At 38.7% G+C, this 18,322-nt stretch overlaps 1 protein-coding gene across 3 annotated transcripts in view; it reads right to left on the reverse strand.

Annotated features, from left to right (window-relative positions):
- The window catches only part of dnah10 (dynein axonemal heavy chain 10), a 677,292-nt gene that overhangs the window by 147,901 nt on the left and 511,069 nt on the right, over positions 1 to 18,322 (reverse strand). For all 3 annotated transcript variants that reach the window (XM_069933473.1, XM_069933472.1, XM_069933474.1), the window contains 4 exons: positions 15,997 to 16,133; positions 15,648 to 15,865; positions 14,732 to 14,953; positions 9,970 to 10,117 (listed from right to left, as the gene is read on the reverse strand). In XM_069933473.1, the coding sequence (XP_069789574.1) occupies positions 9,970 to 10,117; positions 14,732 to 14,953; positions 15,648 to 15,865; positions 15,997 to 16,133 (725 nt within the window). The remainder of the gene's footprint in view (positions 1 to 9,969; positions 10,118 to 14,731; positions 14,954 to 15,647; positions 15,866 to 15,996; positions 16,134 to 18,322) is intronic.

Here is an 18,322-nt window from a genome sequence, read left to right on the forward strand (position 1 = left end):
TATACAGGTATTCTAACATTCTAACACCAGACTAGCTGCCCTATAATTTATTGTCTTTTGTCTCCCCTTTTTAAACAGCAGAGTGACATTTGCAGCCTTCCATTTCTCTGGAATCACTCCAGAATCCAGTGAATCTCCTCAGTTACCTCTTTAAGAACCCTGGGGTGGAGCCCATCTTCTTCTTCTGACTTTTTAAACTTCCTCAGCACCCTCTTTATGTTATCAGCTACCTTACCTTTGTATTTCATCTTTTCTTTTCTCTTTTCATCTTTTCTCTCCTTATTACTTTTTAAACCTTCTAATGGCTTTTAAAAGCATCCCAATCCTTAGGTTACCACTAATTTTTTGCTATATTGTATATATTTTACTTTTATTCTGCCTTTGACTTCCCTTGTCAACCACGGTTGACTCATTCTCCCCTTCGAACATTTCTTCATCCTTGGGATGATTTCTCCAGTGTCTTCAGAAACTTCAGCCATTGCTGGTCGACTACCATCTCTGCTAGTGTTTGCTTACATTCAACTTTGGCCAGCTCCTCTCTCATTATCTCTGTAGTCTGCTTGATTCCACTAGTCTACTGATATATCAGATTTTAAGATGAATTCTATTCTATTATGATCACAGCATCCTAAGGGTTGCTCTACCTGAAGCTCAAATCTGGTTCATTACACAGTACCCAATCCAGAATTGGATAAAGAGTAGTCTCACAGGCTTTCTACAAGTTCTTTTTCTTGGGATTCAGTACCAACCTGTTTAATGAAATCCCTCATGACATTCGTAACATTGCCCTTTCTGTATGCTTTTTTCTGTAATTTGTACGCCATCTGGCTACTGTTTGGAGGTCTGTATATAACCCCCCACCCCCATCAGGATCTTTCTACCCTTGCATTTTCTTAACTCTATCCACAGAGATTCTACATCTTCCAATCCTATATATTCTCTCTCTAAGAATTTGACTGCACCTTTTATCAGAAATCACCACCTCATCTTCCCTCACCTTCCTACTCTCCTTTTCTCTCATCTTTCCTTTTGAACCACTGGACCAGGCTCAGTGTCAGAGACCAGTCACTACAGATTTCTTCATGTAGGTTATTCCCCCCATCAGTGTCAAAAGCAGAATACTTATTATGAGGGGAATAGCCACAGGGGTACCATGCACTACCTGCCAACTTACTTTTGCCTTTTCTCTCCTGACAGTCACTGAGCTACCTGCCTTTTGCAGCCTCAGTGTGATCACCTCCCTGCAGCTCTCAACCATGACCTCCTCATTCTCCTGAACAAACTGAAGGTCATCTAGCTAAAGTTCTAGTTCCCTAACATGGTATATAAGGAGCTGCAATTCGATGAACCTCATGCAGATGTAGCTATTAGGGTGATACCACATCTCACAAGATGAGCACTCCACCAATCTTGCTGCATTATCTTGGCACTAATAAAAAGTCTAAGAATAAAAAATAGAAACTCAGCAGAGACTTATGTTAGTCTGCTCAGCAAAACCTTTTTTTTTTAAATTTTTTTTATTTTTCACACTATAAACCATATTGACCAAGATACATACAGACATTTTTTTTCTTGAATATATACAGTGTCATTTTCTCCCCCTTTTCCCCCCTTCCCTCCCTCCCTCCCTTACCCCCTTTCCCATTTATTTGAAGTTCAATCTATAAGATACATTAAACCCGTTAAACAATGTTGTCACTTAATAAAAATAAACAAGAAATTTTACTGAGTCAGTTCTTTTCGTTATCTTCTCCTTCTGTCATTTTAGGTGGTGGAAGTCCATGGTAGGATTTCTCTATTGTATTTCATGTATGGCTCCCATATTTGTTCGAATATTGTGATGTTATTTCTTAAATTATATGTTATTTTTTCTAATGGAATACATTTATTCATTTCTATGTACCATTGTTGTATTCTCAAGTTGTCTTCTAATTTCCAGGTTGACATAATACATTTTTTTGCTACAGCTAGGGGTATCATAACAAATCTTTTTTGTGCTCCATCCAAATCGAGTCCAAATTCTTTATTTCTTATATTACTTAGGAGGAAGATCTCTGGGTTTTTTGGTATATTGCTTTTTGTGATTTTATTTAATATCTGGTTTAGATCTTCCCAAAATGTTTCCACTTTCTCACATGTCCAAATTGCATGAATTGTTGTTCCCATTTCCTTTTTACAGCGAAAATATCTGTCTGATACTGTTGGGTCCCATTTATTTAACTTTTGAGGTGTGATGTATAGCCTGTGTATCCAGTTATATTGTATCATGCGTAACCTCGTGTTTATTGTATTTCTCATAGTTCTGGAGCATAGCTTCTCCTATGTTTCATTCTTTATCTTTATGTTTAGATCTTGTTCCCATTTTTGTTTAGGTTTACCATTTGCTTCCTTCTGGTAACCTCAGACTGTTTCCCAATTTGTCCTTCAAGTAGGTTTTCAGTTGGTGGAATGCAAACATTGTATCGTGAGTTATATTATATTTATCCTTCATTTGTTCAAAGGATAGTAATTTATTTCCCGAAAAACAATTTTCTATTCTTTTGATCCCTTTTCTCTCCCATTCTCTAAAGGAAAGGTTATCTATTGTGAAAGGGATTAGTTGATTTTGCGTCACTATTAGTTTTGGTAGTTGGTAATTTGTCTTATTCTTTTCTACATGAATCTTCTTCCAAATTTTGAGCAGATGATGCAATACCGGTGAATTCCTACGTTGCACCAATTTTTCATCCCATTTATATAGTATATGTTCAGGTATCTTCTCCCCTATTTTATCTAGTTCTAATCTGGTCCAATCTGGTTTTTCCCTTGTTTGATAAAAATCTGATAGGTATCTTAATTGTGCGGCTCTATAATAATTCTTAAAGTTTGGTAGTTGTAAGCCTCCTTGTTTGTACCATTCTGTTAATTTATCTAGTGCTATCCTCAGTTTCCCCCCTTTCCATAAGAATTTCCTTATTATTTTCTTTAACTCCTTGAAAAATTTCTCTGTTAGATGAATTGGTAATGACTGAAATAGGTATTGTATCCTTGGGAAAATGTTCATTTTAATACAGTTTATCCTTCCTATCAGTGTTAGTGGTAAGTTTTTCCAATGCTCTAAGTCGTCTTGTAATTTTTTCATTAATGGATGATAATTTAGTTTATATAGATGGCCGAGATTTTTATTTAGTTGTATACCTAGGTATCGCATTGCTTGTGTTTGCCATCTAAATGGTGATTCTTTCTTAAACTTTGTGAAATCCGCATTATTCATTGGGATTGCTTCACTTTTATTTGCGTTGATCTTGTACCCCGATACTTCTCCATATTCCTTCAATTTCCTATGTAATTCTTTTATTGATATTTCTGGTTCTGTTCAGTATATTATAACGTCATCTGCAAATAGACTGATTTTATATTCCTTCTCTTTTATTTTATCCCTCTTATTTTATTTTCTGTACTTATCAGTTCTGCTAGTGGTTCTATAGCTAACGCGAACAGTGAGGGAGATAGTGGACATCCCTGCCTTGTTGATCTGCTTAAGTTAAATTGTTTTGATATATATCCATTTACTGTCACTTACGCCAATGGCCCCTTATATAATGCTTTAATCCAATTAATATATGTCCCTGGCAGGCTGAATTTATGTAGTACTTTGAATAAATAATTCCATTCTACTCTGTCAAGGCCTTCTCTTGCGTCTAAAGCAACCGCAACTGTTGGAGTTTTATTTCCTTCTACTGCATGAATTAAGTTAATAAATTTACAGATATTTTCCGTTGTTCGTCTTTTTTTAATAAATCCAGTTTGGTCTAGATTTACTATTTTTGGTACATAGTCGGCCAATCTGTTTGCTAATAGTTTAGCTATTATCTTATAATCTGTGTTAAGTAGAGATATTGGTCTATATGACGCTGGTGCTAGTGGATCTTTCCCCGTCTTTGGTATTACTGTAATTATTGCTGTTTTGCATGAATCTGGTATGTTTTGTGTTTTATCAATCTGGTTGATTACTTCCAGGAAGGAAGGAATTAATAAGTCTTTAAATGTTTGATAGAATTCTATTGGGAATCCATCCTCTCCTGGTGTTTTATTGTTCGGTAGTTTTTTAAATATCTCCTGTACTTCTTCTATTTCAAATGGTTTTATTAATTTATTTTGCTCCTCTGTTTGTAATTTCGGTAGTTCAATTTTAGTTAAAAATTTATCTATTTTGTCTTCTTTCCCTTCATTTTCAGTTTGATATAGTTGCTCGTAGAATTCCCTGAAGTTTTCATTGATCTCCGTTGGATTATATGTAATTTGTTTGTCCTTTTTCCTTAATGCCAATATCATTCTTTTCGTTTGTTCTGTCTTTAACTGCCACACTAGAATTTTGTGTGTTTTTTCTCCTAGCTCATAATATTTCTGTTTTGTCTTCATTATGTTCTTCTCCACCTTATATGTTTGTAGTGTTTCATATTTTATTTTTTTGTCTGCCAATTCTCTTCTTTTAGTTGTATCTTCTTTTATTGCTAATTCTTTTTCTATATTTGTTATTTCCCTTTCCAACTGTTCTGTTTCCCGATTGTAGTCCTTCTTCATCTTAGTTACATATTATTTGCCCTCTGATGAACGCTTTCATTGCGTCCCATAGTACAAACTTATCTTTCACTGATTCCGTATTTATTTCAAAGTATATTTTAATTTGTCGTTCAATAAATTCTCTAAAATCCTGTCTTTTAAGTAGCATGGAGTTTAATCTCCAGCAACCTCCTTTGAAGAAGACCGCAGAGCCCACCTCACTGACAAAAGGCAAAGGAGGAAAAACCCAACACCCAACCCCAACCAACCAATTTTCCCCTGCAACCGCTGCAATCGTGTCTGCCTGTCCCGCATCGGACTTGTCAGCCACAAACGAGCCTGCAGCTGACGTGGACTTTTTACCCCCTCCATAAATCTTCATCCGCGAAGCCAAGCCAAAGAAAAGAAATACATTCTTGGTGGGATGTCCTCTAGCTCTATTGCCAATAACAGGGGTGAGTGGTCTGATAATAGTCTAGCTTTATATTCCGTTTTCCTAACTCTCACTTGAATGTGAGCTGATAATAGGAATAGGTCTATCCTTGAGTATGTTTTGTGTCTACCCGAATAATATGAATATTCCTTTTCCTTTGGGTGTTGTTTCCTCCATATATCCAAAAGTTGCATTTCTTGCATCAATTTAATTATAAATTTGGTTACTTAATTTTTTTTCCAGTTTTATCCATGTTTAAGTCCAAATTAAGGTTAAAATCCCCTCCTATTAGTATGTTCCCTTGTATCTGCTATCTTCAAAAAGATATCTTGCATAAATTTATGTTCTTCTTCATTAGGTGAGTATACATTGAGTAAATTCCAAAATTCTGAATATATCTGACATTTTATCATTACATATCTCCCTGCTGGATCTATTATTTCCTCTTCTATTTTGATTGGTACATTTTTATTGATTAATATAGCTACTCCTCTGCCCTTTGAATTATATGATGCTGCTGTTACATGTCCTATCCAATCTCTCTTTAATTTCTTGTGTTCCTCTTCAGTAGATGTGTTTCTTGTATGAATGCTATATCAATTTTTTCTTTTTTCAGTAAATTTAACAGTTTCTTCCTTTTGATTTGGTTATGTATTCCATTAATATTTAAAGTCATATAGTTCAACATAGTCATTTCATACTTTGTTTAGCTTTCCTTTCCGTTTCCTCATCACCACCTTCCCTTCTTATCCATTTCAGCTTTCTTTTTTTGAACACATTATAAGACAACATTTCTAAAACATAAAATATTTCCACAATTCTCATATCTAAAATTCATTTAACCCCAATAGTCCCTCCTCTTTCTGAGTTGCCCTTTTGTCCCTTGTCGGGCAACCACATCTCCCCTCTCCATTTGGATTTACGAATCTGCTCGCAAGCGTCAACTGATTTCGCAGTGACTGTAATTCTTCCCCACCCAGCCCCCCCAGAAAAGATTTTAATGTTCATATATAGCAAAGGTCACTCTCTTAATTCCCTCCTTACTTCCTTTCTCCCTTTCTTTCCCTTCTTAGTTCTTACTTATACTCTATTTTTATATATATATATATATATATATATATATAGTTTGTTGTCATTTTTGTTCTTGTTACATCTCTTCATCTCTCTGTCTGTTTTATAGTTGTTCTGCAAATTTTCATGCTTCTTCCGGATCCGAGAATAGTTTCCTTTGCTGCTCCGGGATAACTATTTTAAGTACCGCTGGGTATTTTAACATAAATTTATAACCTTTATTCCATAGGGTCGTTTTTGCTGCATTGAACTCCTTCCTCTTCTTCAGGAGTTCAAAACTTATATCTGGATAGAAAAAAAATTTTTGACCCTTGTATTCCAGTGGTTTTTTGTCTTCTCTTATTTTTTTCATTACCTTCTCCAATATATTTTCTCTTGTTGTATCTTAGGAATTTTACTAGAATGGATCTTGGTTTTTGTTGTGGTTGTGGTTTAGGGGCTAATGTTCTGTGTGCCCTTTCTATTTCCATTTCTTCCTGTAATTCTGGTCTTCCCAGGACCCTGGGGATCCATTCTTTTATAAATTCTTTTATATTTTTGCCTTCTTCATCTTCCTTAAGGCCCACTATCTTTATATTGTTTCTTCTATTATAATTTTCCATTATATCTATCTTCTGAGCTAACAGCTCATGTGTTTCTTTAACATTTTTATCAGATTCTTCTAATTTCCTTTTTAAGTCATCTACTTCCATTTCTATGGCTGTTTCTCATTCTTCCACCTTGTCTACTCTTTTTCCTATATCTGTCATGATCATCTCTAATCTATTCACTTTTTCTTCTGTACTTTTTATTCTTCTTTTTATTTCACTGAATTGTGACTGCCATTCTTTTACTGTTTCCATATATTCTTTAAAAAAATATATATCCATGTACTTGCCCTTCCCTTCATCTTCCATTTCTCTGTGGTCTCCCTCCTCTTCTTCTGAGTCCACTCCAGGATCTGTGTCCTTTACCTCTATCTCTTCTGGTTTTCTTGTTGGGTTGTTTATTTTATTTTGTTGGGTATTTTTGTTCTTCTTATTTTTATTAAAAGAGACTTGGTGACGGAGGAGAAGTTCCATTAAGAGCTGCATGTGTTTGGGGTCAGGATCAAAGATACCATGTTTCACAATGTACCCCAGGATGGTGAGGCGGGTGATGCTGAACTCGCACTTCTCTTTGTTGTAAGTGAGGTTCACCTCCTCAGCTGTCCAGAGAAATCTCTCCAGGTTGGCATCGTGGTTCTGCTGGTAATGGTCGCAGATACTTCCATATTTCAAAGTGGGCCAGGGCATCCAGGTGTTGATATCTAGCCTCTCAATGGTGAGGAACTTCTCCATGGTCTTTAAATTTTAAGTCGATTAAATTGTGATGCACTGTGGTGCAGCAAGCAAACACAAAACACGAGAAAAGACTGTACTACAGGCTTTAATCGACTTAAACTCTGTACACACCAGTTGTCATATCTTGATGGTTCCATGTGTGCCCGACTGTCCTCTGATGGCTCCAGGTGACCAACTGACCCGGGAGGTCAGTGATTAACAGGCGCCCAGGTGGGGCCAGCCTCCCAGGATGCCTACCAGCAGGTACAGTGGTTGCCCCCTACAGTAGGCTGGTGGGAGCGTGGCCAGGTTGTGGTTGTATCACCACACCATGCCCCATCTCTCCTTCCCCCAACCTTTTAATCAGACACCTTCCTACTCTCTGCTCATGCGTTGACAAAGGGCTTTGACCCGAAACGTTAATTATATATCTTTATCTCCGATGGACTCAGTGAGACCTGTTGAATTCCTCCAGCATTTATATGTTTTTACATTAACCATGTTTCAATACCTCACCCATGGCCAAGATAGATAGAAAAATCTCTGCTGGGTCCCCAGCAATTGTTGCATCGACTTCACACAATATCCGGTCAATATCATTTGGTCAGCCCATAACAATTTATCCAACTTTCTGATTCTTAAGACCACCAGCACCCCGTCTTTAGATAGTCTTGATCAATATTGGCAGAGATAGTGTTTCTGTGACTGGAAGGGATTCCACAAAGCATGATACATGGATCCTTGAATTTTATAATAAATGTTTACAATTTATACTTGTTTCCCATGGTGGGAAAGTTTAGGACATGAGGGCCCAACTTATGGATTGAAGGGTAACTGCTTAGAACAGATGAATTTCATTAGCCAGAGGATGATAAATCTGTGGAAGTTGTTGCCACAGGCGGTTGTGGAGGCCAAGTCATTGGGCATAATTAAAGCAGAGATTGATAGGTTCTTGATTAGCCAGGGCATCAAAGGTTAAGGAGAGAAGGCCGGGCAGTGGGGCTTTGTGGGAAAATGAATCAGCTTATGATTAAATGGCGGAGCAGTCTCAATGGGCTGAATAGTGTATTTCTGCTCCTGTGTATTGTGGCATTATAGTCGTATATGATACCGAAACTGGCAGTGTGTTTGAGAATGAGGAGGAAAGTTGTAGACTGGTCAACTAGGTAGAAATGTGGTGGATGGAATTTAAATGGAGATTTGTGAGATGCTGTGTTGAGGAAGGTGCAGTATCACCAAAAAAATACACAATAAACTGCAAGGCTTTGGAGTGTATGTCCACAGATCTGCAAATGTAACAGATATTGATAGTAAACTGTCTTAAGTGGTGCTTTCCATTTTTGGCTGTGATATACAGGATCAAGAGGCTGTGTTTTAATTATAAATATCAGAGGTTTGTCCTCAGCTTTAAGTTCTGCAGCCAGCTGAGGAATGGTTGGATTGGTTATGGTTATTATCTTCAGGATCAGGCAGATGGTGGGGAGGGGATGAGAATAGAAATGTATAAAATTATGAGGGAGAGTCAAAAGCAGGGAGCCACAGATTCAAAGTAATAGGTATAAGAGGAGAGATAAAGAAATGTTTTCATACCCTGAGGGTGTCAGAGTCTGGTATAGAGCCTTAAAGGGTGTGGAGACAGAAACCCTTGTAAATGGGAAGAGCTGTGAGCTACAGATTATCAGACCCAGTGGGGGAAGATGGCATTCATCTGGAAAGTCCTTTTTTCAATCAGTACAGTCTTCTGTGTTGTAAATCTTTAATGATTCTGGACCAAGAAGGGGCTCAGCGGATGAAGGGGACACACACACACACACACACACACTCACACACACACACACACACACACACACACACACACACACACACACACACACACACACACACACACACACACACACACACACACACACACACACACACACACACACACACACAGAAACGGCAACTTGTGGACAAGGAACCCATACAGGCTGTGGGTTGTTGACGACTGAAGATCAAAGGAGTCACACCAGGCTGTGGGCTGCTGGAGATTGGCTCATAAGAACCTAATATTGGAACCGGGATTCTAGAGGCCAAGAAAGACTCCCGAAGGGCCATGGGTGCTGAAGTCTTCCTCATAGCGTTAAAAGTTTAGATCTGGGCTCACGTTGCTGATGGTTTGAACTGAACTGGAGTCTTGTGTGGCTGCAGAGGCTGCGGGAGCACTGGAGGCGAATCAACACATTCAGTGACTCTGGGGGGACTCTCTTTTGCTTTTCTTTCTCTGACTGTAAGGGATGTCGGGCAACACTAATCGCGAATCTTTGTCTGCCTTATGGCAGAATAAAGACAATTTTATTCAATATGACATTTGTGTTTCATTACATGACAATAAATAGTATCTGATTAATCTGATCTGATACTGGGACAGCACCCAGGAGAGCTTGGGCCACGGAAGGGACAATATTAATGAAGTGACAAAGTGGATGACTTTGTACAGGTATATATGATTAATCAGCACCTGTCGTACTCAGTGGAGGCTGAATAACCAGACTGAAAGATACTGCAACAACTCATAGTAAGACACAGGTGCCAAGGATATCTCAAGGTTGGTATGTGTTGGCTGTGAAAGCATATCTTTACCTTCAAATTGGTCTTTGCTTCTTTCCTCTTGATCCAGTTTAAGGCCTGTTGTTGAGGATCGATGCACAAAGGGAAGCGACTGGCCTGTGTTGTGAGAATGCCATTCTGTACAGAGAGCTCATCAGGGGGTAAACCTTCTGAACCCCACCTGAATCAAGAAAGATAAAACATAGATCTTAAATTTAAAATAATCACTAGACAGTCTGACATCCAGACATTACAAACTGTCTGTAAACTAGATATCAGAGTGTGGTACAGTTGCTGTAGAGTGGGGAGGTGAAACCGATAAGGAATCATGAATTAAACAAAATTAAACACAACAGTTTTCAACCTGTTACACTGCAAGAAAAACTGTGTTTTTAGACCAGAAAACCCAGGTGTCATCGAAAATTAATTTTCTATCAAAATAACTATACAAGACTACTGAACAGTTTAACTCCTGACATTATAGTAGTTTATTAATGTGCTCACATATTATAGAAGGCATTTCTGTATCTACTGCTCTTAAATTTAATTTAAATGAATAAAATAAAACTCTAGTAGTTGTTCAAAATGGCAGCAGCATAGTGTTGAAATTAAGTGTAATGTACATACAGTGCAATTTAAAGGGTCACTTAAAATAGGCAATGGGCTATAGTTGGCTTGGGGGCCATAGTCTGGCCACCCCTGCTATAGAGCATTAGATTGGAGATCAATCCACAGGACCATAAAAGTGGCAGAGAGGTTCACAGGGGTCTCTCCGTATCCCTCCACTGATGTGACCTACTGGGATTGAAGAGGGCGCACAAAATCATTGAGGAGCCCTTCCACCGTGCACACAGCATCTTTCAGCTACTCCCATAAGGAAAGATATCAAGACCCCGAACTACCAGGCTGAGAAACAGCTCCTTCCCACGGGCAGGGAGACTGCTTAACTACTGATGACTACTCGTACGAACCCTCTTAGACTACTATTTATCAAACAATATTTATTTATTTTTATATATGTATGCACCTATGTACTGAATATATACCGCTTGTCTGTATGTGTGTTATATCTAGTTGTGTGTTTGCATGTTTTTGCACAGGGGATCAGAGAACACTATTTCATTGGGTTGCTCTTGAACAATCAATCATAAACCAACTTGAATTAGAACACATTTCTCAAAGAATGGTCGCTCTTCCAAACTGACAGTCCAAAACATGCAACATACAGTTCCCTCCATAATATTTGGGATAAAGACTCTTTTATCCTTTATTTGCCCCTGTGCCCCACAATTTTAAATTTGTAATCAAACAATTCAGATGATTAAAGTACACATTCCAGATTTTATTCAAGAGTATTTGTATATATTTTGCTTTCTTTCTTTCTTTCTTTGGCTTGGCTTCGCGGACGAAGATTTATGGAGGGGGTATAGTTCCCTCATTTCAGGGCACCAATATTTGGGACAAAGCAATGGTATGTATATTAGTCACGTTTAGTACTTTGTTGCATATCCCTTGTGCGCAATGACTGCTTGAAGTCTGTGATTCGTAGATTCACCAGGTGTTGAGTATCTTCTCTGCTCATTCTCTGCCAGGCCTGTACTGCAACCATCTTCAGCTCCTGCTTGTTTCAGGGGGTTTCCCCCCTTAAGTTTTCTCTTCAGCATATGGCAGGCGTGCTCAATTAGATTTAGATTGGGTGACTTACTTGGCCATTCAATAATTTTCTAGTTTTTAGCTTTGAAAAATTCCTGTGCTGCTTCAGCAGTATGTCTTGCTGTAGGATGAAGAGCCATCCAATGTGCTTGGAGGTACATTGAGCAGATGTTTCTATACACCTCAGATTTCATTTTGCTACTGACATCAGCAGTTACATCATCAATGAAGATAAGTGCACCAATACCTGAGGCAGACATAGAGTACATGCCTTGGCCATAACATCCCCACCACTATATTTTACAGATGAGGTGGCATACTTTGGTTCTTGGGCAGTTCATTTATGCTTCCACACTTTGCTCTTGCCATCACTCTGATTCAGGTTAACATTGGTCTCAAGACCTTTTTCTAGAATTTTTCAGGGTTTTTTTAATACTTGGCAAACTGTAATCTGGCCATCCTGTTTCTGTGTATTGCATCTTGCAGTGTAGCCTCTGCATTTCTGTCATGCAGACTACTGTCTGCAGAAGTAGTCATTAACACATCCAAACCTGCCTTTCTGCTTTGTTGGATATACATTTGGGGATTTTCTTCATTATGATGAGAATTCTTCTGTCATCAGCAGTGGAGGGTCTTCCTTGGTCTACTGGTCCTTTTGCCCTTGCTGAGCTCATCAGAATGCTCTTTTTTCTTAATGATATTCCAAACAGTTGATGGTGATAATCCTAAGATTTGGGCCATGTCTCTTACTGTTTTATTCTTCCTTTTCAGCCTCATAATGGCTTCTTTGACTTTCAATGGCACAATTCTGATCTTCATGTTGAAAAATGACAATGACAGACTCCAAAGGTGATCAGAAGCTTAGAAGCAAGCCTAGCTCTCTTATGCCTGCAATTGAACATACCTTAGTAATCATAAACACCAGAGAAGTCAAATGTCCTAAACATTATGGTGCCCTGAAATGGGGGAACTATGTATAAAAAGTATTGTAATTTCTACATGGTCAAACCAAAATGTATATAAGTCAAGTTTATTGCCATCCGATTGCACAAGTATAATCCAATGTTCTCCGATCCTCGGTGCAAAACACGCAACCAGACATAACAAACACACAGATAAACAATGCATGTGCAGGACTCGTATACAGATACAACACAATAAATAAATATTATTTTATGAATATGATGGTTAGTGTGAGCAGTTCCTTTGGTCGTTCAGCATTCTCAGTCCCCGTGGGAAGAACAAATAAACTTGAGTAAAATTTGGAATGTGGACTTTGATCACATGTGAATTGTTAAAACTGGGCACAGGGGCAAATAAAGGGGAAAAAAAATGTGTCTTTGTACCAAACATTACGGAGGCCACTGTAAATGACAACAATAAAATGACAAATAAACGGCTTCACTAATTGTTGTTCCTGTTACCGATCAACTATCAAATGATTAAATGCCAAGTAATAAACAGATTTAATTAAAAACCAATCACTGCTTGATCTTACTGCTTCCCTTAATTCAGGCAGCTGGAAGAGCTGTATCAGTTTCTATCTTTGGATAGTTAAAAAGAAGCCTGCACCATCTGTTGTGCTTAATGTGTTTGTGAATCATAAATTAAAGCATGGGTATAGGAGTTGGGATGTTATAGTGAAGACATGGATGAGGCCAAATTTGGAGTATTATATGCAGTTCTGGTCACCTAATCGGAGGAAAGATATCAATAAGATTGAAAAACTGAAGAGAAAATTTACTAGCATGGGTCTTGAAGAACTGAGTTACAGGGCAAAGTTAAACAGGCTAAGACTTTATTCCCTGGAGTGTAGAAGAATGAGGGCAGATTTATACAAAATTACGATGGGTATAGATGGAGTAAATGCAAGCAGGCATTTTCCACTGAGGTCAGGTGAGATAAAACCTAGAGGCCATGGGTTAAGGATGAAAGGGGAAAAATTTAAAGGGAACATTAGGGAGATTGTCAGTGTGGAATGAGCTGCCAGCTGAATAAGTAAATGCAGACTCAATTTTGATATTTAAGAAAAATCTAGACAGGTACATGAATGGGCAAAGCAAGGGAGGAATATGGTCTGGGTACTGGTCAGTGAGACTGGGCAGAAAAATAGTACAGCACAGACTAGAAGGGCCAAATGACCTGTTTCTGTGCTGTAGTTTTCGATGGTTCTATAAGTCTGGTTCTGAAACGATGCAGTATCATGACTATACCGTGGATCTTTCCTGGACCCAACACACCAATGGCTTTATGAAGAAACCACATTAGTGCTCTACTTCCTCAAGAGTTTGTGGAGGTTTGGTATGACACCGGAAATCCTAGCAAATTTCTATAGAGATGCGATGGAAAGTGTGCTGACTGGCTGTATCACGGTCTGGTATGGGGACAACAATACCCCTGAGCATAAATCACAAACACATTAAGAGGCACTTCCCAGGACATCACAGGCAAAACCCTCCCCACTATAGAGAACATCTTTATGGAACACTGGCATCGGAGGGCTGCAGCAATCATCAAAGACCCACACTACCAAGCACAGGCTCTGTTCTCAGGAAAGAGGTGTAGGTGCCACAAGACTCGAATCCCAAGTTCAGGAACAGCTGCTACCCCTTCACCATCAGACTCCTCAATGACAAACTCAATTAGAGACTCATTTAAGGAATCTTACTTGTGCACTTTATTGATTTTCTTTTTTTATTCTCTCTGTGTTGACAGTCAGTTTGTTTACATTTATTACCTGTTTACAGTTCTTTATTTGTTTACATGTATATGCTATGTACAGTTCTTTCTTATCCACTTCCAATAAGTGGTAATTCTGCTGCACCCACAAGGAAAAGAATCTTATGGTTGTATGTGATGCTTTGTATGTACTCTGACAATAAATTTAAATCTGTTGGATTGCTACATTATACAGTTCTTAACTGGCTGTAAAACATCTCAATGTTCCCAGGTTATGAGAAAAACAACAGAACAGCAAATCTTTTCATCTTTATTCTGAATCTATAATCAGAAGATGAAGATGGACCACAATCAATTTACCACATATAAACCTCTACCATCAAGTGTTGGAGAATAACACCATGGGAGAGCATGTTTTTTCAAAGCAGTAACTTAAAAAGTAGATGTGCAATAATGGACAGACCTGCTTATTTCAACTTCATCTGTAAGAATGTTTTCCAAACGAAATGGTTGACTCAGTGGAATTTCACGCTGCAGTACATCACCCTGCCATTTGTCATAAATCATTTCATGGCGGAACTCAGAGCTGAAGGCTCCCTCATAACTCAAAAAAGCAGCACAAATCAGACAGTCTCCAAGAAGCTTCACTCTTCGCAATTTCAGATTTTCTAAGTCCTTTGTCCAGCTGTTTGAAGGTAAATACCAATTTAATTATGCTTTCACTGCAATGAGATTTCTGAACACCACAATTACTGAAATAGTTCAATCTTTAACAGATTTCATTTATTCTAAAGCCTACATGATCATTTCTATTTGTGTGTTGGAAAGTAAATATTTGTTAAATTGAGAGCCCAATTAAGTTATTCTTGCTGTGCCCAGATCTTCTACAGATCAGGTTTGCCTTTAGTTCATCCATTCACTCCACAATTGAATTGGTCTTCTATATGAACTTTCTGACAGCCAGTTCAAATGGCAACTGGCAAAAGATAATTGACCTGACGTATTAACTCTCTTTCTCCATTGATGCTGCTTGATCAGATCAAATTTCTAGTCATACTGTTCTGCAGGTTTCAACCATCCATACATTTTCACTCTGGTGCTGAGTTTATGTATTAAATGAGCAGATCATTCTGCTTGTGGTAGACCTGTCAGTTCAGTCACCCACCCAGAAGAAGGCCACACAAGGCAGTGTATAGGGTATGCATCCCTTGGTTACTGTTTCAGTGCTTTCTACTATGTAAAATTCATTGAACCAGTTACGGTTAGAGATTATTATTTTTCATCTTCAATGGCTGAGGCTGCCTATTGATCTCCTGTTGTGACTTTGCTTGAAAGCGCAACAACAATTTAATGTGCTGGTTTTAATGGTTTGAACTTACCGCACATTTTCAGACCCCAGCCCAGAAATGAGCTTGTCTGCTGCCACCAAGCGCCGCTCCATGATTTCTGCTTCTTCCTGAAGCTGCAGCTTTTCTCTCATTGCAGCCTCATAACGTTCACTCAGTGCTTGAAGCTCACGTTGGATGGCTGCCAGTTCTGCTTGAATCTTCTCTAGGTCACGTTTGCTCTGATAATAATTACGTTCCAACCTGGCTACCTACAAAAAAAAAGAATTGACACATTGGGTTGACCAGTGTGAGGAAGGACAATTAAACATGGTTGCCAGCAATGTCAACAATAGGTCTGAATGTCATTAAAAAGCAAGTGGCTTTGCTGAGAGTGAAGTACCTTCTCCCGTTTAGGTTTGATTTCTCTGGCCACATCGCAGTAGCCCATAACAGCCTCGACAAACTTTAACATCCCAGCACCTGCTCTACTGATGGCTTGCATTTCGTCAAATGATGTGTTCAGATTCTTAAGAAAACCTGTAAATAGAGTTTGTACAAAATTGTTTGAATCTGTTTTTCATTGTGAAGGTCTAAAGATCTGCTAGAACTGATGTGAGATTATTGTTAATTTTGTAAAATTACAGGACTGCCTTGGTTTCTTACATTGATGGGGTGAGGCCAAAACTCTTGAGGGGACAAGGTAAATATAAATGAAAGCCAGAACACACACAAGAAGGCTGCAGATGCTGGAACCTGAAGCCAATCACTATCTGCAGGAGCAATTCAGCGATTGATGTTTCGAGCCGAAAGTCTTACAGGAGCAGTGTAAAGAGGACAAGGTGGGAGGGGTGAAGCAGTGCCCCACATGGGATTGGCCACCAGGTGTAGGTGGAATATGACGGACAGAGGCAGAAGAATGGCAGATGGCAAACAAAGGAAGAGAGATGCAAGATATGTGAAATGTTGTTCAACAAGAAAATCTGCAGATGTTGGGGTCAAATGCCATACAGAAATGCACTGGAAGAAAATGATGAGTTTCTCCAAAACATTTTTGCATTACATCTGAAATGACCCCCTTTATCAAACGATACAGCTTCTCTTCTGCTGTGGACACTAGAGCCAGCTCCTGCATTTCTCAGAGTTCTACTGTTATCTCCCTACCTTCAAACAGAACAAGGTTCCTCTTGAGTATCCTCTCTCTCTCTCCCCCCCCCACCCCCGCCATACCTGTCTCTCCAACCTTGTCCTCTTTAGAGCATAAACCATAGACATCTATCGCCCACAGTGTTGTGCCCATCTAATGCTACTCGAACAATTGCTTAAAATTTCCCTACTGAATGAAACTCAGTTTCATTATCTAATAAGAACATAATAACATAAAGACTAGAAAGGACGTATGGCCTGTTTTTTTGTGCTGCAGCATTCTGTAGTTCTATGATCTCCTCTCATTCTTCCCAGACAACTCAATCTCTCCTCATAGGTTAATCCTTTCATCCCTGAAATCAAAGTGGTGAACCTCCTCTACACCACCTCCAAAGTAAGGAGACCAGAACTGTCCACAGTACTTCAGATGCAGCCTTTCCAGTACCTTGACACTTGCAGCATAACCTCCCTGCTCCTAAATTCAATCCCTCTCGCAATAAATGCCAATATTCCATTTGCCTTCTTGATAGCTTGTTGCACCTACAGGTGCAACCATTTGTGAATCATGCACAAGCACTCCCAAGTCCTTCGGCATGGCAGCATGCTGCAAATGCTTGCCATTTAAATAATAATGTTCATCCATTTTTCCTCCCAAAGTGGATAACCTCACATTTACCAACATTGTACTCCATCTGCCAGACCCTTACCCACGAACTCTGCATAATTTGGTTTTCCACTCATTTTTGTGCATTCGACAAACTTTGTCTCCTCTGTCCCCTCATCCAGGTCATTAATGTATATTGTGAACAATTGCAGGCCTGGGAGTCTCCTATTGGCAGAGCATGGAGTAAGTTGTTGTTAGGCACTGCTCCAACATTTTTAACTGTATCTCACTTTTGAACAGCTGTGTAACTTATATTCAAAAAAAATAAAGTGGACCTTTTGTTCAACTTCTGAAGATGTCTGTTACAAGAACTGGTGTACCTTTTGCAGAAGGGAGGAAGGGGGAAAATGGAAAAAGGACAAAAAAATCAAAGGGCACCAAGCAACAATATCTCTCTCATGGAATCAATGTCTAGAGTGGAAGCTGCCAACTTGAGGTTGGAAAAAAATTGATTTGAGAGATTCAGTTAAAGAGATTAATACCTATATTTTAGATATTAAAAAGAATTGAAGGTTTGGATGAGTGGGAAAACTGGAAGAAGTATCTGATATACATAATAACAATTTCAAAGATGTGAACAAGAATTAAAGGAAGTTACAGTTTTGTTGGAGAAATATTGATTTGGAAAGCAGGAATTGAAGATTGAATTTGAGAACCTTTGGTCTGCCAAAAAACCTGGATTCAGATAATCTGCTGGAATATTTTCCAACAAGTTGGAAGAGATATTTAAAAGGGTTTTAAAGAATCCCCTCAACCTGGACTAAGCACACCATGCATTGAAATGAACACCATCTTCCGAAAAGACCAGTTATTCTATACTTTTATTATTTTTCAGAGCAAAGAGGCAGTTATCTGTGAAGCTCGAAAGCGTGGGATTACAGAATATAAAGGAGCTCCTATTTGTTTCAAAGAAGATTAC

Source organism: Narcine bancroftii, chromosome 4, assembly GCF_036971445.1.
Source record: "Narcine bancroftii isolate sNarBan1 chromosome 4, sNarBan1.hap1, whole genome shotgun sequence".
Taxonomy (NCBI): Eukaryota; Metazoa; Chordata; class Chondrichthyes; order Torpediniformes; family Narcinidae; genus Narcine; species Narcine bancroftii.